Genomic DNA, 25,396 nt, shown 5'->3' with positions numbered 1-25,396 from the left:
TTATTGAAGAAATTTAAAGCACTTTAATGTAGCAAGATGTCATTCACAGAAACATTTTCAATTAAAACATTGTGGTTTATCCAGGTGATATAACGAGATAAAATTTAAGGAGGAACGACTGCATGAATGCATATCAAGAAATCTAGCATGATCCAGAAGAAAGCAGTCTGCTTGACAGGTACTACATCAATCACACAAATTATTCAATTCTTCTATCAGTGGTGCACTGTAGCTGCGTACGTGCCAGTTTATAAAGTGCACTGCACTAACATGCTGAGGCTCCTGTGACAGAATTCCCAAACCACAGCCTCAATACAGTAAGAGGTAGAATCTCTGCCCATAAATAATGAACCATTTTGAATCACAAATGTAATTGTTTTCCACAGAAGTAACCAAGAAGACTGATGAGGGCAGGATCATAGACATAGTCTATATGGACTTCAGTAAAGGCTTTTGATAAGGTTCCGCATACTAGGCTGCTCTGGAAGATTAGATTTTATGGGATCCAGGGAGCGCTCATTAACTGGATACAGAATTGGCTTCAGATTTCAAGAAGAGAGTGGCGATGGAATCTTGTGTTTTGGACTGGAGGCCTACTAGTGGTGTACCTCAGGGGTCGGTGCTGTTTGTCATTTACATCAAAGATTTGAATGAGCATATACAAGGAATAGACTAGTAAATTTGCAGATGACACTAAAATAGTTGATATCGTAGACATTGAGGAAGGTTATCAAAAATTATAGTGTGATCTTGCTCAGCTGGGCAAATGAGCCGAGAAATCTGAAATGGAAGTTCATTCAGATAAGTTTGAGGTGTTGCATTATGGGAAGTTAAACCAGGGCAGGACCTTCACAGTGAATGGTAGGACCCTGAGTAGTGTTGTTGAGCAAAGGAATCCAGGAGTGCGAGTACATTGTTCTCTGAAAGTGGAAAAACAGTTGTATAAGATGTTGTTTAGGCCGCACTTGGAGTATTGTATTCAATATTGGTCATCTTGCTACAGGAATAATGCCATAAAGCTGGAAGGAGTGCAAGGAAATTTTGCAAGGTTGTTGCCAGGGCTCACGACTTGATCTATAGGGAGAGGTGGGGCAGCCTAAGACTTCATTCCGTGGAGCGCAGGATGCCGAGGGGCGATCTAAAAGAGGTCTATAAAATCACGAGGGGAATAGATGTGGTGAACACACAGTCTTTTACCAAGGTAAAGGAATCAAGAACTAGAGGGCATAGGTTTAACGTGCGAGAAGGAAGGTTTAACAGAAGCCCGAGGATCAACGTTTCACACAGAGAGTGGTGGGCATATGGAAGAAGGTGCCAGAGGAAGTAGTTGAGGCAGGTACAATAACAACATCTAAAAGACATTTGGAAAGGTACATGGATAGGAACTGTTTAGAGAGATAAGGGGTAAATATCCCTCTAAACTGTTTTGGGGGTTATTGGAACAAGCTTGGGGAGGGACAAATGGGACTAGGTTAGATGGGGCAACCTAGCCAGCATATGGGCAAGTTGGACCAAAGTACCTGTTTCTGTCCTGTATGACTCTGCATTTGTAACAAATGACAGCTGGTCATAACCAAAAGCACTCAGTCCAATCAGGACTCAGTCCAATCAGGACTCGATGTATAAAACAAAATGTGACTTAATTTTGCAAATCATCACAAAATGATGTTGTACCAATTTTTGTTCCGACATTCATGATAAACTGATATAAACTTGTACTACCATAATAACTATATCTGCCTGCTGAAAATGTGGTATTCTGCAATCATTGTTTTGATGGAAGATGTTCAAAATGGAAACGGACTTTGAATACTAAGCAGGAATAAGAGCAAACTGACAATAATAAACTAAACTGAACTAAGAAATTAAGTTTTTTTATTAAATACTATGTAATTAATTTATATCCAGTCTTGAAAAATTATTCCATTACAAGATGGAATTTAGAACTAAACTTTGGTGGGGGTTTAATTAACAAACTCCAGTGGAAAGCAATAGGTTGCACAATAATGACCTGTTTAAATCTCTGCAGAATGGTACAAACATTATCCTTTTCAATTTTAATGCAGCTCAAAAACATTTGCTGCAGCTTGTCTAAAATTATGTATTTATTCTCAGATATTAATGCTAATCAAGATGAACATTGAGAACAGTTTTGCTTTTTCTTTGGGCACTTAGTTGTGCAGTCAGGCTTCCTTTTTTGAAACAAATATTTACTCCAGGGGTGTGAGTAAAAATTGGGAAGTTAAAACCTTCTTAATTGTTAGAGTGAACTCAAATCTAAATATTTCTTTTTGGAAATATGGGTATGAATTGAAAGGCCTACCTGACTAGTCTTTACTATTTTGCAATGCAAGATCCATGGATTGACCCTGTCGCTGCTTCTATAATCTCATTGGTTTTATTCAGGAGGTGTATTTTACTACTGAGACTCAGAACTTGTTATCTTCCTTACACTTGCAGCTGGAGCTGTCTGTTCGAATACCACAGCCTCCATCCAACCCAATGCCATTTAAGTACAAGGTACATAGTCCTTATAAGATCGAAAAACAAAGAGCTGGGGGAACTCAGCAGGTCAGGCAGCATCTGTGGATGGTTTAATGGTTCTTTATTATCATACCTAAGCACAATCCCAGATTAGCAAAGTGTACAGAAACAGTCCACTGAGCCCACATGCAAGGGGCGCCAAGTTTTGGCACCATTTTGAAAGTCCCGTCTGCACTCTAGGTCTTATGATCAGCATCTGATCCAGGCAAGTCCCAGGCTGCTGCAGGGCCTCCAGCCATCACCTACCTAGGACAGGAAAGACTTGGAATGGAGAGATAATATTTTGGGTTGGGGGCTTTCTTCAGACTGATGGCAAAGGAGGGAGAAAGCTGGAAGAGAGAGGCAAGAGTGGGGCAAAGTGTGATAAGCGGATACAGGTGATGGGGGTTAATTGAAGATGGGTGGAGTAAAGGACAAAGCCAAGGTTAAAGGTTAAAAGGAGAAAAGGGGTGTCAGAGATAGAATGAAGAGGGCAGAAAGATATTCATGGAAGTGGGGTCAGTAAAGAGAGGGAAGCATGGGACTCGGGTATGGGAGATGAACGTACAGAGAAAGGAAAAGGAGCAAGGTGACTTGGGTGTTGGGTATTGGGAAATATGTGTGCACACTGGGGTGGCTGAGGCAGGGGAAAAAGAAAGGGATATGGTCAGCATTATTTGAAACTGGAGAATTCGATGTCCGTGCCTTTGGGTTGTAGGGGAACATCAGGAATGTGGAAAAGCAGTTCCTCATGTTCCACTTGGATAGCCTACACCCAATCGTATGAACATTGATTCTCCAATTTCAAGAACTAACTTTCCCCCCCCCATCCTTTTCCTGCAAATCCCCCTCCCCACTCCCCAGCATTTTGTTTTTTTTGCTGAAGATTCCAGCATCTGCAATTTCTTAATAATGTGCCACCTATTAATTGAATATGTTTGTCACGATCTTTGTTGAGTAGAGAAATCTGTAACTGAACACCAGTTAAGTGTAATGAAATATGTCAAGAAATTGCACCTTAATGAGGTGCAAACTACTGAATAGATAGATACCTGTTCCACTTCCAAATACATTGGGCACTTAACATGCAGTGAGCTGTGTAATCATTTTGTAATCATTGTGTAATATTTTGTAATCAACAATAATGTAGATGGTATGCTTAGGGATTTATAAACAATTGCCCCATTTTAAATCATCTCTGTTAAATTGGTGTAATCTGTTCCATAACCTTCAAGAGTAGACTAGATCAGGTACACACCTCATGAGATTTTGTCCATTCCCTCCACATATGCTCCCTGACTGAGTTCCTCCAGCCTATTTTGTGTTTACTCAAGGGTTTTAGAAATCATTTTTAATTCGACCTCAATTTGTCAAAACGGCAGCCAAGAACTTTCCATTGAAATGGTATTGTTATTGTTCAACCAATACTAGTAAAACAAATATCTTGCTACATCACTGTCTATGTCTCTCATTCCCCTTTCCCCTGACTATGAAGAAGGGTCTTGACCCAAAATGTCACCCATTCCTTCTCTCCAGTGATGAGTTACCCCAGTATTTTGTGGCTATCTTCATATATATGACTGCTGCTCATATTTCCTTGAATTATAATAATGCATTTGGGACATTCTGAAAATATGAAAATCCTCACAGTGTCTTTCTTTTCCAGTCAGGCAGCATCTGTGGAGAATGTTGACACAAGGAATCTTGCGGAGAGGTGCTGGAATCTTGCATAGAACACAATGTGCTGGAGTAACGCAACAGGATGAGGCAACATCTCTGAGAGACATGGATCTGTGATGGTTTGGGTCTGGACCCTTCTTCAGATTGATATGTCTCATGTGAATAACCTTTCAGGGACGCAAGAATAACTCTAATACATCCTGAAAGATGTACTCTGTTTTTCTCTCCTCTGATGGTACCTCACCTGCTGCGCTATCCACCATCTTCTCTATTAGTATTGGATTCCCACCAGTGACAGTGCTGAGCTTATAAAACCTCTAGCCAATTATATACAGGCAATGACACCAATAATTGAATTAAAACCCCAAACTAAACAAATTAAATTAAGCTTTCATGAACAAATTGCCAGGTTGTATCACAGCTTGGACAGCTCTGTCCAAGAACGTGAGAAATTGTAAATAGGTGTGGATGTGGCCCAGTCCATTGCACAGACCAGACTCCCCACCATTGACTCTATCTACACTTCCTGCTGCCTTGGGGTAGCAGCCAACATAATCTTAGATCTTTAAGACCCAATCATTCCATCATCTCCCCACTCTCGTTGGGCCAAAAAGTACAGATGCTTGACCAGGAACAGCTTCTTTCCCTGTGCTATCAGACTTTTGAATCGTCCTTGTACAGGCTCGGGTACAGTCCGATTCGTCTCTTCCTCATTGTGAACTTTTTCTCTGGAAATGTTACACTACATTGCTGAGAATATACCCTGCACTCTGGTATCTCTCTATTCTTTCTACCTTTTGTACTTTTGTTTGTCTTGATTATCTGATTTGATTGGATAGCACGCAGACTAAAGCTTTTCACGGTACCTCTTTTATCATCCCTTTTCCATCAGGAGAAAGATACAAACATTTGAAAGGACGTACCATCAGATTTAAGAACAGCTTCTTTCCCACTGTTATCAGACTATTGAACATTCCCCTCATAAGCGAAGGGTGTAGTTCAATCTCCCATCCTCCCTACTTCAGAGTAGCCCTTGTACTTTCTGTTTATATCTGCACCTCCACTGTAGCTGTAATGTTATAAAATGTACAATGCTTTTTATGTAAATTAAAAGGTGCCGGATCACGTATTGTCCATTGCTGTTGGCATCTACAGTGGATTGCTGTCCTCTAAGCTGCATACACTGTTTAAGGGCCTATCTACCTAATTTTTAATATATTTTATTTAAACCTTTATTTAAACCTTTATTTTAAACCTTAGTAATCTTTTTGTGATATTAATGATTTAAACATCTAGTTTTAAACCTTCTAGACATGCTGGTACACCATATCATCACATATCATCGCAATAAAAACACTTAAACTCTACCAATACATCTGCATTCTGGTATTTATCTCTTTGCACCACTTGTGTATGGTATTCATGGATGGTCTAATTGGACTGTATATCACTCAAGGTTTTTCACTGTAACTCGGCACAGGCAGCAATAATAAACCAATACCAATATTGGGATGTTTTGCATCCAATTTAAAGGTAGATGTGCCTTCTCTTCCACATTTTATCCAAAGACAGCACGACTAAAAAAAGCAGCAAATCTTCTGTGCTGCATCAGCACAATAGATGTGATTCTTGTTCCTAAATCTCTGGCAAGGAGCAAGAAATCGTCACGTGTGTGTAGTATGAAAGTGACGTAAGAAAACACTTCTTGTTTAATAATTGGTATCTGCACAAGAAACTGTTCAGTTGCATCATCTACAAATTGCTATTTAATTGAACTTTGTATCAATGGTAAAGTAAATTCCCTGACTGCTCCATGTGTACACCTGAAAGCAACAACAGAGAATTAAAGTAATGGCAGGACAACCACCACACTCCCCCACCCCCCCACCCCCATATATTTAGTTCTGACATGTTTGTTGCTTATTATCTTGGAATGACTATTTCAATATGGTACAAGAAATGAAAGTAATTCATTGTGACAGTTATATTTCAGGAGATACAGATAATATCAAGGAAAGCTTGAAGCAGAAAAGTCAGCCTTCTTGAAACTATCTGTCAGTGCTTATGCCATGTGATTAATTCAGCAAGAATCTTGCCATTTAAAAAAATAAATCGTAATCTATTATGAGTTACTGAAGATGTATACACTGGAATTTAGAAGGATGAGAGGGGATCTTATCGAAACGTATAAGATTATTAAGGGGTTGGACACGTTAGAGGCAGGAAACATGTTCCCAATGTTGGGAGAGTCCAGAACCAGGGGCCACAGTTTAAGAATAAGGGGTAGGCCATTTAGAACGGAGATGAGGAAAAACGTTTTCAGTCAGAGAGTTGTGAATCTGTGGAATTCTCTGCCCTCAGAAGGCAGTGGAGGCCAATTCTCTGAATGCATTCAAGAGAGAGCTAGATAGAGCCCTTAAGGATAGCGGAGTCAGGGGGAATGGGGAGAAGGCAGGAACGGGGTACTGCTTGAGAATGATCAGCCATGATCACATTGAATGGCGGTGCTGGCTCGAAGGGCCGAATGGCCTCCTCCTGCACCTATTGTCTATTGTCTAAGATGCAGAGTTATTAAAAAATAAAGAAGGAAAATGCTAAATATGCGACATGAAAGCACTCCACAGGCGTTACCCACCGAAATTGGAATTGGAAACTAACCAATGCACTGGTGGAGAAGCTGTAGTGTTTGACAAATAAGCACTCTTTATGTAGAATACTGTAGGGGTGCAGCCGGCAAAATTGCATCAACTAAAGTATAAAAATACAATGAATGTAAAGAACTCTAATTAAAAACAGAAAATATAATGAAGAAAGATCTGGTAAAATGTTACAGCATTCTCATTAAAAAAAGTAAGTGAAATGGAAACAAGAAACTTCAGATATTGGAATCTTAGGCAAAACATAAAGCGTAGGCATGCAGCATCTGAGGATGGAAATGGACAAGCAATGTTTCAGGGTGGGACTCTTCAGCCTGATCGCAGTAGGGGGGGAGAAAGCTGGAAAATAGAGTTGGGGCAGGGCAAAGCCTGGTAAGTGAAATGAAATGGAGACACAAGGAATCTGACCCAAAATGTCACCTATTCATGTTCTCCAGAGATGCTGCCTGACCCGCTGAGTTATTTCAGCATCACATGTCTTTTTTACAGTGAAATGAAATGTTACTTTTATATCTGTATAACATTTGCAATAATGGACTGTGCAGAAACAAGAGGACTCAAACACTAAGTTGCAACATAGGAATATACAGTAACGGATGGAATGTGTGATTTAGTGCCCTGAGTCTACCATTGAATCAGACCAGGGCTGATCATTGTCCTAACTATATATGCCAACTCTTTTCCCATATGCCTTTGTGACTTTAATAAATAAAAATCGAAATTAAAATTAAATTTAACAATTGACAACTTAATTACCAGGACTCCAGAGCAAAGCTGAAACAGAAATGATTACCCTGTGTGTAAGGATTTAGAAAGGTAAAGGAAGTGAATAATCCAAACAAAACAAGATTTGAAAATTCATGAGATGGATCCAGCACTGGAAAAGAAAAATGTCACACAAAGAAACTACTATTTGGGCTAGAAATATAATACACAAATAAAGAATGATTTCTCCCTAATGTTCAAACTTGGAAGTCACAAGCTGTTGGTGATTCAGATGAAATTGTGATCATATTTTTGGAGTTTTTATTTTAGACTTCTTTGCTTCATAATACTAATTTTATTGGTCCAATGTGTACATTTCCCTGCCATTATTCAGATTATCAGCTGTGAGCTGGGAATTGTTTTATGCATGATCGGAGCATTGCTGACAAGATCAACAATTTTTGCCCATTTGTAATTGCCTTTAAGGAGGTGGGTGAATTGCCTTCCTCAGTTGCTGCAGTTCGTTTTGGTGAAGATGCTCTCATAGATTATTGGGAGGGAGTTCCAGGATTTAGCCCAGGACTGTTATAGATTTTTTAAAAAGTTAGTGCTGTTTTTTTTACATACCTTGAAATTATGTGATTTTAGTGTTTAAGGAGATCGAATAAGCAATTCACCCAACAATGGCATGGGTTATAACTGCTGAACAGATTTATTGACTAGTAAATAAGGAAGTGAACAAAAACCATGGTGTACAGTTCATATCGTATCATCATATCATATATATACAGCCGGAAACAGGCCTTTTCGGCCCTCCAAGTCCGTGCCGCCCAGCGATCCCCGTACATTAACACTATCCTACACAATTTAGGGACAATTTTTACATTTACCCAGCCAATTAACCTACATACCTGTACGTCTTTGGAGTGTGGGAGGAAACCGAAGATCTCGGAGAAAACCCACGCAGGTCACGGGGAGAACGTACAAACTCCTTACAGTGCAGCACCCGTAGTCAGGATCGAACCTGAGTCTCCGGCGCTGCATTCGCTGTAAAGCAGCAACTCTACCGCTGCGCTACCGTGCAGCCCGACTTTATCCAGCCCGAGTTGAGCTGTAATAGTTATGTCTTTAACTATCACTGTTCAGAAAATAGAAAATAACAAACCATTGCAAGTGCTGCTGAAATTGTTCCTAACAATTAATCCGACATGCCAGTTTATTGCTGACCTTTTATTACATCTCCTTTGGCAATATAATTTTCCCCTGATGAATTCTCACCCATTCAAAGGTTCATAAATTCATCGAGTTATACAGCATGGAAACAGGCTCTTTGGCCCAACCTGTCGATGCCAGCCAAAATGTCAAGCTACATTAATCCCACTTGCTTGCATTTGGCCCCTGTCCCGCTAAATATTTCCTCTCCATGTAGCTGTCTAAATGCCTTTTAAATGTAATTGTAATTGCCTCTTTGTGAGAAATTGCCCTTCAGAATCCGGTTAAATCTTTCCATTTTCATTTGAATCTATGTCCTCTAGTTTTAGCACACAAAATACTGGTGTAACCCAGCAGGTCAAGCAACTTCTCTGCAGAGACTGATAGTAGGGGGAGGGGGGGGGGGGGGCATGGAGTTGGGGGCGGGGAGAAGAAACCTGGAAGAGAGGAGAGGCAGTACAAAGTACGGCAGGTAATAGTTGAACAAAGGTTGTGAGACAGCCAGACAGAAGAGTTGAAAATTGTAAAGCCTAAGGAAGGAATGTAGGAGGAGGGTGAGGGGGAAAAGTAATAATTGAAAGTTGAGGTAAGGCACAGGGAGGTTACCTAAATTTGGAGAATTCAATGTTCATACCCTTGGGTTGTATGCTAGGGCCAGGACAGCCAGTATGGGGAATGGGAGTTCGACATTCGAAAGACATGCAGATTTGTAGGTTAATTGGCTTCTGTAAATTGCCCCCAGCCTGTAGGATGCGAAAGTTGGATAACATAGAACTAGTGTAAGTGTGATCAATCGTCAGTTTGGACTCAGTAGGCTGAAGGGCCTGTTTCCACACTGTATCTCTAGAGTAAACTAAACTGGGACATCCAGTAGGCCTTTAGTTTAGTTTAGTTTATAGTCACTGAGTACCGAGGTATAGTGAAAATCTTTTGTTGCATGCTAACCAGTCAGCAGAAATACAAAACATTTATAATTGAGCCATTTACAGTGTATAGATACATAGATAAGGGAATAACGTTTAGTGCAAGGTAAAGCCAACAAAGTTCGATCAAGAATAGTCCGAGGGTCACCAAAGAGGCCTTCGCGGACTGAGCACAAGGGTTTGGCAAACTGAGTTCGCTGAGTCTACACTTTGTCTTGCTGATGCAGTAGATGAGGTTAAAGGAGGTGCATGTAATCCTCCATCTCACCTGGAAGGGCCATTGGGGTCCCTGGATGGAGGTGAGTGAAGTCAATAGTCAATAGTCGTTTATTTGTGGTATAGGGACAGATATTACATCTCTTGCAGGAGGTGGTTTTGGTGTGAAGGGATGAGTAAACCAAGGATATGCAGAGGGAGGAATCTCTGCAGAAGGTGGATAGGGAAGAGATGGGAAAATGTGACTAGTGCTGGGATCACGTTGAAGATGATGGAAATGTCGTCGGACGATATGTCTCAGGGGAGAGAGAGGGGGAGCAAGAGCAGAAGTTCAGGACAGAGCGCAGACGAGAGTGATGGATCCATTAATGGCAGCTGCGGGGAACCAAAGTCACTATGGAATGAGGGGATTTTGGATGTCCTTAAATGGAAAGCCTCAGCTTGGGGGTAGATCTGGCAGAGACAGAGGAATTGAGGGTGGGGATAGCATCTTTGCAAGAGGCAGGGTGGGAGGAAGTGTTGTCTTGATAACTGTTGGAGTCGGTAGGTTTGTAGTAGATATCAGTCGGTAGTCTGACCCTATGATGGAGAAAGGGGGATCAAGAGAGGAGGGGAGAGGTGTTAGTGATATTCCAGATGATTTTGAGGGCAGGGTGAAAATTAGTGGTGAAGCTAATGATATCAATGGGCTCTGCATGGGTGCGTGATGCAGCTACAATGCGGTCGCCAATGTAGCAGAGAAAGAGTTAGGGGATGGTGGCAGTGTATGCCCGGAGCAAGGACTGTTCAACGTAACCACCAGAAAGGCAGGCATAGCTGGGGTCTATGAGAATGCCCATGGCTACACATTTAACTTGGAGAAAGTGAGAGTAGTCGAAAGACTCTTAACATCTACTTGCATACTTTTCATTTGAAAATCCACATCTTCAGGTAGAAGAACACATCTTCAACAAAAATGAAATGTTTTGTTCGGTGGTGCATCATGCTTTGTTTTCCCTTGGCACGTTTAAAATGTTATGGTTAAATGTCACACGAGCACAACTTAAAGAATGTTCAACAGTGTGATCAGCCTGAAAGCCATTGCTCAGTTCAGTCGGTTGCTTTGACTTCCACCATCTTGGTACAGGTAATTTTAGATGGGTGGCCACAGCCATCTGCTTTATATGGAACCCACTCTAGAAAGTGGACATTTGGTGTGGGTGGGTTTTTAATTGCAATGTTGAGATGAAACGTGAAGTATGAATCATTTATATTCCACTTTTTACAAGAATTGGAAACATGATCACTGAATGTGACTCAGATATCATCTGCAACCACTGTTAAACCAGAAGGAGCAGGAGTCCGCAGTCTATGTTTATCCGGGTGAATTTGAGGGCAGGGTTGAAGTTAGTGGTGAAGTTAATAAAATCAGCGTATTCTGCACGGGCAGGAGGCAGCCCTGATGCAGTCATGTTTAAAATTAGAGGGCCTTGGGTAAGTGATGAGGTTTAGAGGAGGCTTATGGGAGTTTTTTTGCAAGCCAGAGGGTGATTAGAGGGGTGGTGGAGGCCTCTAGGTATCAGAAATTCAAGCAGTCCAATTATAGGAAGGAAAATGCTGAACTGAGTTACCACATCATTTAAGTAGCATCTGGATAAGCACTTAAATTGCCACGGCATAGAAAGCCATGAAGAAAGTGCTAATAAATGGGAGTACAGATGGGAATTTGATGGTTAGCATTGGCATGGTGGGTTGAAGGGCCTGTTTCTGTGTTGTCTGACTCTATGATATAATAATGAGTTCAAGCAATATCTTTATTTTACTTAAACTGCTATGGTGTAATGAAAATAAAACTCCATCTATGGTAAGCGATAAATTGCTATGTAAGGTTGGATATTAAGTCCGTGGCAATTAAAGAATGGGGGGAAAGGGATGTGATTTGCATCTTCAAGTTGATCCGAAGGCCTTACATACAAACATTATCACTAACAGAAGTTCCTCTGGTTATAAATGAAGAAGCGTGACGACAAGTTTATAAATGCAAACATTGTTGCGAAAGGTTTGTGTAGGCCAATTGAGTTTCTTTAGTCATGCTGTCACAGAAGTAATCTGTTGCTTCAATTCAAAGCCATAAGCATAAAGAATAAGTCTCTCAAATGTAATCACTTTCTATATTGTACCATGGATAATGTCTTGCCTGAACTAATGAAAATAAGACCATTCTCGAATGAGGGAGCAAATAATGGAATTTGTCATATGGCATTTTACAGGGAAACAAGTCAGCAGATTATTTTTTCAATTTGGAGAAAAAAAACAGATGGTTATGCACATCTTTTGAAACCTCTCCAACCGCTGATTTCAGATCAAACTATTAACACTTGAAAATCCATAGGGAGTCATTGGAATGACAGATAAATAAATTATAATTGAATTAGATTACTCATCTTAATGAAGAAAAATAGTATCAAACTGACCAAGTATGACGAGAGTCGTAAGATGTGAAATATGGATTAATAAATACTTCGTCCATCATGTCAAGCAATTTTTCTAGAGACGAATGGAGGCATGGCTAAAATGTTCATGTAGCCTCTTTTCTAATGATAAAATTGTATCCAGAAAATGTTCATAAGTTCTTGGAGCAGAATTAGGCCATTTGGCCCATCAAGTCCACTCAGTCGTTCCATCATGGCTGATCTATCTTTCCATCTCAACCCCATTCTCCTGCCTTCGCCCCATAACCACTGACACCCGTACTATTCAAGAATCTTAGATATACTTAGATATTAAATGCTTAGATATTATTATCAATGGTTTTCTCCAGAGTTTCAAAGGTAACTACTGTGACTTAACACATCGCTGGGGTTAAGTCCATCTTAATCTACCTGATCTCCCGGTTGCTCAGCACTTTAACTCTCCCTCCCATTCCCAATCTGACCTTTCTGTCCTGGGCCTCCTCCATTGTCAGAGTGAGGCCCAGCGCAAATTGGAGGAACAGCACCTCATATTTTGCTTGGGTTGTTTACACCCCAGTGGTATGAATATTGACTTCTCTAACTTCAAATAGCCCTTGCTTTCCCTCTCTATCCCCTCCCCCTTCCCAGTTCTCCCACCAGTCTTCCTGTCTCCGACTACATTCTATCTTTGTCCTGCCCACTCCCCTGACATCAGTCTGAAGAAAGGTCTCAACCCAAAACATCATCCTTTGCTTCTCTCCAGAGAGGCTGCCTGGCCCCCTGAGTTACTCCAGCATTTTGTGTCTACCTTCAAACAGTTTAATGCATCAGAAAGAAGACTGGGAGCATATCTCATCTGAAAAGATTAGTTTGTGCTTTATGCCTCAAAATCTCCAAGAGGTGGAGATAAATTATGCTTACATTGAAAAAGATTTTTTAGCCATTGCCTTTAGGCAGCAGAAATTCAAGCAGTCCTTTTATAGGAAGGAAAGTACTGAACTGAGTTATCTCAAACTACATGAAGCAATTTGGAAAAAGGGTTAAATTATTGAACCTACATGGCTTCAGAGAATCATTTCCATCATAAAAAATATATGATTTTATTATGTATGAGGGGAGCAAGAAGATTTATGTCTCTGACACTTGATGGAGCATACATCTGCCAGTGGGTGAGAAACTTTGAAAACAAGAAACTGATGTGGATTCCAAAACCCAAATACTGCAGATGTGAAGTAATAGCAGAAGATGCTGGATATACTCAGCAAGTCAGGCAGCATCAATGGAAACAAAAACAAGTAACATTTTAGGTCAGTGGCATTTTATTACAGCCTGGAAAAGTTAGAAGTTACATAATGTTAAGTTGCAGAGAAAGGCGTGGCGTGGAGAACAAAGATTAGGCCTGTGATGGGATGGAGATAAGGAAAGATTGAAAGATATGAGTAGCAATTTTCTTGCTGAAAGAAGGCAGGAAACATCTGTCTGGATCTTAAAGTAGAAGATGACAAGTTAAATTCAAAATACCAGAAGCGGAGAGAGGAATGACTAAATGCTGGAAGTGAGAGCTACAAGAGTAGAATGCCTGATTAGCTGACATTGATGTATACAACCTTTACCTGAAATTGATGTCGACGACCTTTAAGACACTGAAATATATCAAGGCAGAAGTGGAGATGGTGCTTTTCAAGCTTGCATTGATCGGCACTAGGACAGTGCAGGAGGCCAAAATAAAAGCAAGAAACCCAAACACAGACTGGGTGACAGCTTTGCAAAATACCGCTTTTCAGTTCACAGCGAAAATTCCTGTTGCCTCTCGCTTTAATTCAACATCCAATCTAATGTGTAGGAAGGAACTGCAGATGCTGAATTACACCGAAGATAGACACAAAATACTGGAGTAACTCAGCACGACAGGCAGCATCGCTGGAGAGAAGCAAAAGGTGACGTTTCGATTCGAGACCCTTCTACAGACTCCAATCTAATCCCTCTTTCTTTGATCTCCTATACCTTTCGAGAAAGTTCAATGCAATTTCAAGGAAGAGCACCTCATCAAGGCATATAACAGCCTTTAATACTCAACAATGAATTAAATAATTCAGATAAACAATAATTTTATTAAACTACAGGTGCTGGAAATCAAAAATGAAACCAGAAAGTACTGCAAATATTCAGCAGGTTTCTGGGAAATGAAATAGGGTCAACATTTCAGGTTCGACATGTTCTGATAAAAGGTTTCCAACCTGAAACAATGACTTTGTTTCTCTTTCCACAGGCACAGCCCCACCTACTGAATATGCACAGCAGCACAGGAATATGGTGCACAGTGGTGTAGCTGGTCGATCTGTTACCTCACAGTGCTAAAGACCCAGGTTGGATCCAGACCTTGGGTGCCGTCTATGGAGTTTGCACATTCTCGCTGTGACCACGTGGATTTCCTCCACGTGCTCTGGTTCCCAACCACATTCCAAAAACATGCGGATTTGTAGATTAATTGACCACTGTAAATTGTACAGGGGGTGGATGCAAAAGTGAGATAGCATAGAACTAGTGTGACCGAGTGATCGATGGTCACACTAGTGACCATCAAAATAGATTGCTGAGGTAGGGTTGTGCTTAGTGTTGTACAGAATCTGATGTTGGCTGGGGAGAAGCTGTTCTTGAATCTGATGGTTCTGGTTCTCAGGCTCTTGTACCTTCTTTCTGATGAGAACATGGCCAGGATGGTGTGGGTCCTTGATACCATTAGGTGTTTTTTTGAGGTAGCTCCTCCTACAGATCCCTTCGGTGAAAGGGGGTCGGGGGGGGGGGGGGGGGGGGGGTGGTCATGCCATTGATGGACCGGGCAATATCTACCACTTTCTGCAGCCTCTGTCATCCCTAGGCATTAGAGTTACTGAACCAGACTGTGATGCAGCCAGTCAATGTGTACCCTACTGTACACCTGTAGAAGTTCAAAAGAGCATTCGGGAACACACAGAATCTCCTCAACCTTCTCAGGAAGTAGAGGAGTTCATGAACTTTCTTTGTGATTGCATCAATGTACTGGGCCCATGAAAGATCTCATGAGATACATACTCCTGAACTTGAAACAGTTGACTCTCTCCACCGCCATCCCGTCTATTCCCTTTCCCTTCCCAGTCAACAATCAGTTTCTTGGTCTTGCTTATGCTTAGAGCAAGAAGTTTCGTTCGGTACCTTGGTACCGAATGACAATTAAAGCTCTGTTGAACTGTTGAACTGTTGAAGAATGTTGTTCTGGCACCATTCAATTTCCCTCCTTTCCTCCGATTCATCATTACCCATTATTCGTCCAAAAACAGCGGGTGTCATCAGCAAATTCAAAGATGGTGTGGGATCTGCGTTTGGCTACACAGTCAAGGGTATTGAGAGAGTAGAGCAGGGCACAGCCTTGAGGTGCTCCTGTGTTGATGGTCATCGAGGAGGAAGTGTTGCTGCTAATTCATACAGATTGTGGTCTACCGGTGAGGAAATCAAGCTTCCAATTGCATAGGTATGAGCAGAGACCCAGTTCCGTGAGTTTGATGATGGTTAAAGGGGATGAAGGTGTTGAGCACTGAATGTAGTCAACGAACAACAGTCTGACGTATGTGCTGTTATTGTCAAAGTGGTCCGGTACAGAATGGAGAGTCAGCAAGAGGGCATTCCATGTTCCTCTGTTGTAGTGTAGGCAAATTGTAATGACTCCCAAGAACTTGCTGAGGCAGGAGTTGATACGCATTATAGCCAACCCGTCAAAGCAATTCATCACCACGGATGCTAGTGCCACTAGTTGGTAGCTGTTGAGACATGTCACCTTGCTCTTCTAGGACACCAGTATTATGGGTACTCTTTTAAAGCAGGTTGGACCTCGAATATTAGTAGTGAGCGGTTGAAGATACCCACAAAGCATCCAGCCTGTTTTTCTGTATGTCCTAAAATGCAGCCCATTACGCCATCGGCCAGACATTTTACAAGGGTTTACTCTGGTGAAGGATCTTCCGACATCGCCTGGGTGACTGAGGATACCATGTCTTTGTGAGCTGTGACGGCCCGCAAAGAGACATAGATGCTGCTGATGTTTTGGGTGGAGATTCTGCATCAGGACTGAGAATGGAGTGGGTGTCGACTGTGTCTCTAAGATTTGAAGTTGTGGCTGAAAATTATGGCCTGATGGAAGAGAATTGTTAGCCCAAAATTGAGCCATTTTTCAATATGAGGGAACAAAAAGATGGATTTATATTGAATCAAGATTAAGCAGTTATACTATTGCATGTGATCAAGGAAATTGCTCACTCAGATTATTATTTTTCGAGAGCTTTAGTAATGATTTATTGGCCTCTGACAAATGAGGATATCTGTGATCAATGCAAGCATTTTTTAGCTACATAGCAACAAGAATGTCGTATGAGCTGCTAAATACCAGAGAAACAAAAAGTACAATTTGTTTGAAGTGAATGAAAGCAGATGGATGAAATTCTCCCATCTGTTCATTTACACTGAGATCATTAAAAGTGGCTGTTGACTGAGGAAATAAAGAGAAAGAAAATGAAGGCATTTTTTGCACTCTAAATTGCTGCAAACACTAGATCGTGACTTAACGAAGAAAATTGATGAATTTGCGCAAGGGTACGAGTTTGATATTGCCACCCAGTCATTTCGGGAGAAACAGCATTGAAACAGGCCCTTCAGCTCTCTGTGTGGACCATCTTACATTGACCCTACATGTATCCTACTCCTCAAACATTTCTGTCATCCCCCACAGATTCAACCACTCACATATACACTCGGGGAAATTTACAATGGCCAGCGAACCTCCCATCCCACATGCCTTTGGACATGGGGGGGGGGGTGGAAACCAAAGCACCCAAAGGAAGTGCATGTAGTCACAGGGAGAACATTTAAACTCCACACAGCAGCTGAGGTCAGTATTGAACCAGGGTTTCTAGGGCTGTGAGGCAGCAGCTCCATTAGCTCATCTATTGTGCCGCCCTTCTCGAAAGAGAGTAAATCCTGTGACCTGGCAATCTTGTGACCTGTTTCTTTGGTAATCCCGGCATGGAAGTACTCTTTGGAGCAAAGTCTACCCTTTGATCCCTGCTGAGTGGGAGGATTAGGAGGTGTAACAATTTTCCAAGATGCTTTCATTACTTTTCCCCACATACATCAAAAAGATTACGATGCCCCCTGGTTTGTAAATTTTGCAGCATTCCGCCAGGAGAAGATTGACTAAACCCACGTGAGCTTGCATGCTCACTCGGAAGATGCATTTGCCTACATCAATTGCAAGACCTTCTGCTTTCCCTGGTCTACCTGTTATAAGTCTCTGCCTGCAATTCTTGAAGTTTTCTAGACTTTCATCCTATAGTCTTCCACCCACCAATCTGTGAATCTGCCCATTAAGACAGAAAATACTACTTTGGATCAAAATGTTTGGCTCATGACTCCTTTGTGAAATCCATAATCACGGATGACTAAATCAAAGCTTCCACTTTACCTCAACTAAATGGAATGCCAATGCTGTCCTCATTTAACTTAGCAACTTGAGAGAATCTAAATGATAATATTGAAAGTCCCATTCTTTCCAACTTATACACACATATATTTCAGACAAATTGCAGAACAAAAGCAATTTTAATGAAATCTGAAATGGTAGTTGGCCTTGAAAACTAGAGTGGGGGAAACTGGAGCACCAGAAGAAACTCACAGGGTTACAGGGAGAACATGCAAACTCCACACAGAAAGCACCCAAGCGCAGGATTGAACCAGGGTCACTGGCGTCTGAGACAGTGGCTCAATAAGATGCACCACTCTGCCTCCCCACTTGCTGCTGTTCTGATCGTTCTGTAAATCAGGTGAGAGCCAAGACGGAAAATATGCATGATGTTGTTATTCAAGATGTTATTATTCACTACATACAAAAACTGTTTCTTTCCCATTGTTATCAGTCTCTTGATCAAACCTCTCATGTACTAAGGATAAATTCCTGATCCCCAATCTACTTCATTGCCACCCTTGCACATTTTTTTTCGCTGTGATTTCTCTGTAGCTGTCACACGAAAGTCTGCACTCTTGTTTCTTTTTCTCTCTCCTGCATTATGTTAACATACTCATGTATGATGTGATTTGTCTGGATATCATGCAAACCAAGCTTTTTACTGTATGTCAATGCACATGACAGTAAAGGGTCTGTCCCAGTTACATGATTTTTAAGGCGACTGCCGGCGACTGTCAAAGTCGTAACAGATCGCCAACATTTTCTTTTACCCTACGACAATGACCACGACAATGCCGAGTCCAGTCGATACAAGTTACTTTTTTTGTGAAACTAGCACCTGGCTAAGAGATTACACCGTCTTTGGAAACATCGCAAAATTCCCATGCTTACCTGACCATCAAACTGTTGCCTCCAATCTACCTGTCAAATGTCCTGATGGTAAATAAATTAGTTAAACAAAACTATCTTCTGGTATCTTCAAATGCCTTTTCTTAATTTAATATTACGTGCTTCTAAATGCATCTGCGACAACCTAGTCACCAGTCACCGGCAGACAGCATGCGACAGCGCCCGCAATAAGCTACGATACATGGCGACAAGCCAGCTGTCGCCGAGAAATTTCTATCTGGAATTTTTTTCCGCGACGCGCTGAGATCCGCTACAATTCATTGATGACTCCTCACGATCGTGCCCGCGACACCCCAGCGAACGTTCAGCAGTAGTCTAGTCGCCGGCAGTCGCCTTAAAATCGCCTAAGTGGGAAAGGTCCTTAAGAAACCAACACATAATAATTTTGTAGTGTAAAAATCTTTCTCTGACTGCTATTGTGCCTTTAGGGCAGGCTCAGATAATTTATTAATTTCTTTTTTTAGTATGCTACATTGGGGAATGTGCACAGAAATTCAATTTGTTCTCAAATGAGCCAGTTGGTGGGAAACTGGTATGATGTGCTGAACTGACCTACTGGGATTAGGAACAAAGTAGAAATGTTTTAGAAGGACCTCGAAACATGCTGGCTGACAACAGTACACCCAGAAGGAACATTTGTTTCCCTCGGGTTCATATAATAAAAATATATATTGGCTACTGATCATGTTATTGAATGGTTTTCAACAACTATTTAAAATCGCTAGTTACATGCACAACATTTCAATACTACTTGATGGAGCATATGTTGAGCAGCTTCACCCCTTCGGTACTTGAAAAGTTATTTTGATGTTCAACATCTCGTTGCAGATGGCAACTTGCATGATTAAGGAGTTTAATGTCTGCATTGCTTGGACCGACTTTAAAAAAACTGTCTGCATCAAAACAGCACCTGGCATGTTTCTGACATGGTTTGGACACCACCACACTTCCATTACCTCCTGATACATGTCATCAGAAATAAGAATCTGTTAACCTATTTTTTTGTTTGTTTCAGGTTTGTACTATTAAACATCTACAGTCCTATTAGTCAATGCAATTTTATTAGCAAATATTATGGATTTTATATATTAAAAAACTGACATAATAATATACAACTTGCAAGCCCAGAAAAAACTTTTATATTGTAATTAGCTAACCATTCTTAGACCTTTGATTTTTTTTAAACTTGATGTTCTAAAACTTGCAAGTTCTATTTAAATACCATATAGATCTTTCTGTAGTGAATAAGTTATTACTGAGTTACATTTGACGCGTTGGGCTGGGTAAAAAGGCATCAGAGCTAATCAGAGCTAATATACTTTCACGATCATTATTCCCATTTGTCATTCTGGAAGTTAAATGTTGATAGCCAAAGCTATTTGCATTTGCAGAATCAATGTATTACAGACAGTATTCATATAATTAATTCCCTTTTTATAGTGCTACTTCTTAACTATATCAGGAGTGAAGTTATATTCAATGCAGAGGCTTCTTTACAAAAAAGGGAAATGACTCCTATAAATAGGTCTGCAATAAAAATAATCAATACATCATTTATTTTCCAACAACATTCGGTATTCTGCTGGGAAAGTCATTACACAATTTCTGCAGGACACTTATAAAACTAACATTTTTAGGTCACTGATACTTTTCATGAAGATGTTTAATGCAATCAGGTAGTAAAATTACCCAGTAAACTCTATTATATTTGTAAAGAACAATTCATTTTGATAGTCCCTTAACTCAACCTAAATCTGGGTAAGAAAGAGAAAGAAAAAGGAATCTTCATTGCAGGCTAGTGGCATTTTGGATAAATAAGTCGGACACTAATGTCAGAAGGTTCTGGAAGACAAGTCATCCATTAGCTGCCGCTCTGCTTTTCTCTTATCAATAATTGCGTCATTTCTTCCACTGTCTTTTGAAAATTTTGCATCAACAATGAAATAAATGTTGAATTTAAAGATAACCAGCGATTTGGGCAAGGGATGCCAATGTTAATTACCAACAAAATCACTTTCGTTTTTCTCCTTATTGCTTACTATTAAATTTGCTGAACATTGTGTGGTTTGTGAGTAGAAGTATCAATCTAGTTTGTTTAAAAAAATCAACCATGCTTATTATTCTTGGAAATACAACCTACATACTTGGTTATAGTTCTATAAGGCCTCTTTTATCATAAAATAATACATTTACTTAATGTCACCTCATGCAATTCTTTATTATGCTTCATTAATACCATAATAGGCTACAATATGAGGTCTATGTTCCAGTACGGTGAATATGAACTATAACTTTGACAAAAAAGTAACCATTTGATTGCTGAAATTAATTAACAATGCTTTCTTGGTCTTCACTATTCAAAATCTACCGAGGCTCTCATTGTCACATAAAAGCTCAATAGTAAATTAAACAGTGCCTGTGCTTGCTGCTCTGCACTGTCCACTATTTACAGACTGCCTTGATGGTAAAATTCTCATCCTTTGTTTCCAAGTGCTTTCACAGGCTTGTCCCTCCTTATTGTTACAAACTCCTTCAGGTTCAAGAAATCACATTGCCAAACATAGCCAAATTTAATTGCTCTACCATTGTGTACCATTTGTTCAGCTGCCTAAGTACTTGAATTCGCTCTTTCAATATCTTTGCCTTTCTTTTCTATTTTCTTCTTAAAAAATGTATTTTAAAACCTGTCTTTCCAAACAAGATTTTGGTTACCTGCCTTAAAATTTTGAGACGGTGACAAATATAGCTGAAAACTATTGTTGAACAGCTTGGGACATGTCACATGCTAGAGACAAATAAGTTGCCCTGGTTGGTTTTAGGTTGAGGAACTCCCCCTTTGAAGACTTTGAAATGAAATAGAATTTGATAGAGAAAGCGCAAATAAATTATTTTCATTCATGAGAAAATTTAGAACTGCTTGACCAATTATAGTTAAGTCAGTAAGTTATGCTGTTAAAATTGCAAATTACCTACTTGAAGAATGAAAAAGGTGAATCATATAATGCAGTTTTTTTGTCAGCATTATGTGTTTCAAAGTTTATTCTTCCATGAAGTGCAATACAATTAATAACCATATCCTGCATGTCATTCTGCAATTTCAACCTGATACTTCTAGAACCCATTCACCCTTGGTCACTTGACAGGATATCCAAGTCGGAATAATATCATTGCCGATATAACATCCTTTTTGGAGCATTGCAGGGGAAATCAGACTACATTGTCATTTGAACAACCATTGCTGGGCTTTGCTAGATCCAATACTAGGTCCCATATTTAGCTTCAAGCCACACGCTCCCCTACCCACTATGGCACTGATTTCCTATACCCACTGGCATCATCCCCAACTCTATAAGGTCCAACCCTGAGCCATATCCTGTCCTTCCAATCATTAAGGCTCACAATTCCCCAACCTTTCAGCCGATGTTACTGAATTCCTCTGAAAGTCCCATGCACCAATGGAACAGGCCCTTTGGTTCACAGTTTCTGTGTTGACTATGATGCCAAATTAAACGAATCCCATCTGCCTGCACACAATCCATATTTCTCTATTCTTGTATGTTAATGTGCCTATCTACATTTCTCCTTCATATCACTATTGTAGCTGCTTCCACAACTCCTTTTGGCAGCAGATTCCAAGCACTTACCACTCTGTGTAAAAAAAAAAACTTGCCTCACACATCTTCCTGACGTCACCTTCAAGCTATGCCCTCTCAAGTTTCACATTTCCACCCTAGTCCAGACTTTTAAATGTGCTCCAGACTTCCTGACCTTCCATCAGTTCAGACATCCCACCTCCAAACGTTGCTAATCATTAAGTTATGGAATGCTCCAAATGTATATGGCAAAAAGGATATAATAGATTGTCCTTCATCTCTAACTTTTCAAATTCATATATTTTTCTAGTTGATTAATTTGAAGACCATGCAACTGAATTGTAGGATGTATTGGCCCTGTTATTTATTGATAAACAATGTCACAACTGGAAGGAAACCCACAGAGTTAACCTGGAGGTCTTGTCAAACAGACTGACAAATAAACAAAACCAATTAATTAAAATACATACTTACACTTGAAATATCATCACCCTTTTCATCCTTACTTAAGTCACTATGTAACTGGTTCACACTGAAGTGTGGCATTTCCTTTCCGTAATGCATATATAGATTTGGCTGGTAGAAAGTGAAAACTCTTGACTGGTTTCCAAAGCATGAACGTTTGTCAATATGTTGCTGTTGACTTCCTGAAAAACAGTAAATGAAGATTAAACATGCAACCCAAATATAGAAACATAGAAACATAGAAAATAGGTGCAGGAGGAGGCCATTCGGTCCTTCGGGCCAGCACCGCCATTTATTGTGATCATGGCTGATCATCCACAATCAGTAACCCATGCCCGCCTTCTCCCCATATGCCTTGATTCCACTAGCCCCTAGAACTCTATCTAACTCTCTCTTAAATTCATCCAGCGAATTGACCTCCTCTGCCTTCTGCGGCAGAGAATTCCACAAATTCACAACTCTCTGGGTGAAAAAGTTCTTTCTCACCTCAGTTTTAAATAGCCTCCCCTTTATTCTAAGACTGTGGCCCCTGGTTCTGGACTCCCCCAACATTGGGAATATTTTTCTTGCATTTTGCTTGTCCAGTCCTTTTATAATTTTATGTCTCTATAAAATCCCCTCTCATCCTTCTAAACTCCAGTGAATACGCCTAGTCTTTTCAATCTTTCCTCAAATGATAGTCCCGCCATCCCAGGGATCAATCTCGTGAACCTACGCTGCACTGCCTCAATTACAAGGATGTCCTTCCACAAATTAGGAGACCAAAACTGTACACTCCAGATGTGGTCTTACCAGGGCCCTATACAACTGCAGAAGAACCTCTTTACTCCTATACCCAAATCCTCTCGTTATGAAGGGCAACATGCCACTAGCTTATATTCACTGCCTGCTGTACCTGCAAGCCAGCTTTCAGTGACTGGTGTACAAGGACACCCAGGTCTCGCTGCACTTCCCCCTTACTTATTGACACCATTGAGATAATAATTTGCCTCCTTGTTATGGAGCTTAACATTATGCTATTTCTGCAAGTTAAGGGTCAATATTTAAATGTTGATAAAATCGAGATAGCACAATTGTAAAACCAATATTGATCAGGTCTTCACCTGGAGTCTGAAGCCTTTCTTGCTAAAGCAGGGTAACCACCAACACAAATACATTGTATTTTTTCCATTTTAATACGTGCTATTTTTGTTCATTTTTACTCTCTTAAGTGTTCATGATAATGCAGTCTCTGTGTTAGTCTTGTTCCACAAGTGTTCATCTTGTTCCACAAATCCATGGGACTGACAGAAAATCCACCATGCTATGATCTATCTGAAAATCCCTACAAAGAAATTTCAGCTCTGTTCTTTATGTAAATGAAAATATACAAATGTAATCTTAGTTGCAGAAACCTGGATATATATAATATATAAAAGTATACCCTATACATAAACAGAATATAAACAGAATATAAAAGTGAGGGGTGTAATGTCCATCATGTATTGTAACTTGTACAGTTGCTTCTCATATCATTAAAATAGATCTAACAAAAATATTTAATTGGCTGGCGGTAAGTAGTCAATCTATACACCCGAAGAGCACAAGATAATTGTCCTGTTTGGTTGCAGAACATTGATATATTTTCTAATTTATTTTAAATCACAGTGTGGCAATGAAGAACTTGTTTCATATGGCTTTGTGGATGTTTGCACTATTAATGAAAATGAGGAAAAATACTTTGTGAAACACAGGCCCTAAACTGTGTTAAGACAGATGAAGAACTTTCCATACCTCAAGAACATTTCTTCCCCCAAGGCCTGTGAAAAGCTTAAGGTCAAGGTTAAAGATATTTCATTTAGTTTACCATTTTTGTTGTGCTTCATTTTGTTGAATAATTCTTCAGCACCAGTGCCATTCTCAGTTGATGCTAGATCTGATTCTGTTTCATTGTCACTGCTACTGGCAGAATATGAGCATAGATGCATTGCTTGCTCCTGTAAAAACAATTGAACAGCTACTAGAACATGTCTATTCATTTCTTTCTGAGACCTTCATTATATTTGGCTGCAAGGTTTCCATTATGCATTTGAGGAAAAATAAACAACTTTCAAAACCTGTACACTTCCTCTTAAGAAACTCATTGAGAGGAGTACACAGGATTGATGTGCTTTGCTGGAAGCATTTATTCCATGACTGTTTTGACAATGCAATGAATTCTCTTGGTGTCAAATAATTCTGTGTCAAGGACATTTAGAAGCATAATTTAAATAATATAAGCCAAAACCCCTTGTTTGTTATAACAAAATCCAATACTTCAATAATAAATTTGTTTATTCTGATAGACAATTCTTAAAGGTTTTCACTGCACTTTGGTGCACAAGCCAATAATAAGCCAATACCAAATTTAGTGGAATTTTCCATAAATTATTGCCATTACATCAACATCCAAATTTAGATTATGATTAGAACAGATGTAGAATTAATTTTATTAGAACTTTAAACTGACGGATAAAGTACATTAAAAATGTTACTGCAATTGGCTTCCTTCATACTATCCTCATTCTCATGTCTCACTCGACCTTTATACAACATAAAATGCCTGTTTGAC

The 25,396-nt window shown here is 40.0% G+C and overlaps 1 protein-coding gene across 2 annotated transcripts in view; it reads right to left on the bottom strand.

The window, feature by feature from the left end:
* The window catches only part of nckap5l (NCK-associated protein 5-like), a 542,250-nt gene that overhangs the window by 11,526 nt on the left and 505,328 nt on the right, over window positions 1-25,396 (bottom strand). For both annotated transcript variants that reach the window (XM_078403437.1, XM_078403436.1), the window contains exons 17-18: window positions 24,653-24,782; window positions 22,816-22,988 (exon numbers count right to left, since the gene is read on the bottom strand). In XM_078403437.1, the coding sequence (XP_078259563.1) occupies window positions 22,816-22,988; window positions 24,653-24,782 (303 nt within the window). The remainder of the gene's footprint in view (window positions 1-22,815; window positions 22,989-24,652; window positions 24,783-25,396) is intronic.

Source organism: Rhinoraja longicauda, chromosome 8 (assembly GCF_053455715.1).
Source record: "Rhinoraja longicauda isolate Sanriku21f chromosome 8, sRhiLon1.1, whole genome shotgun sequence".
NCBI classification, from domain to species: Eukaryota; Metazoa; Chordata; class Chondrichthyes; order Rajiformes; family Arhynchobatidae; genus Rhinoraja; species Rhinoraja longicauda.
The sequence above is the reverse complement of the archived record's forward strand: the minus strand, read 5'-3'. Positions and strand labels throughout refer to the sequence as shown.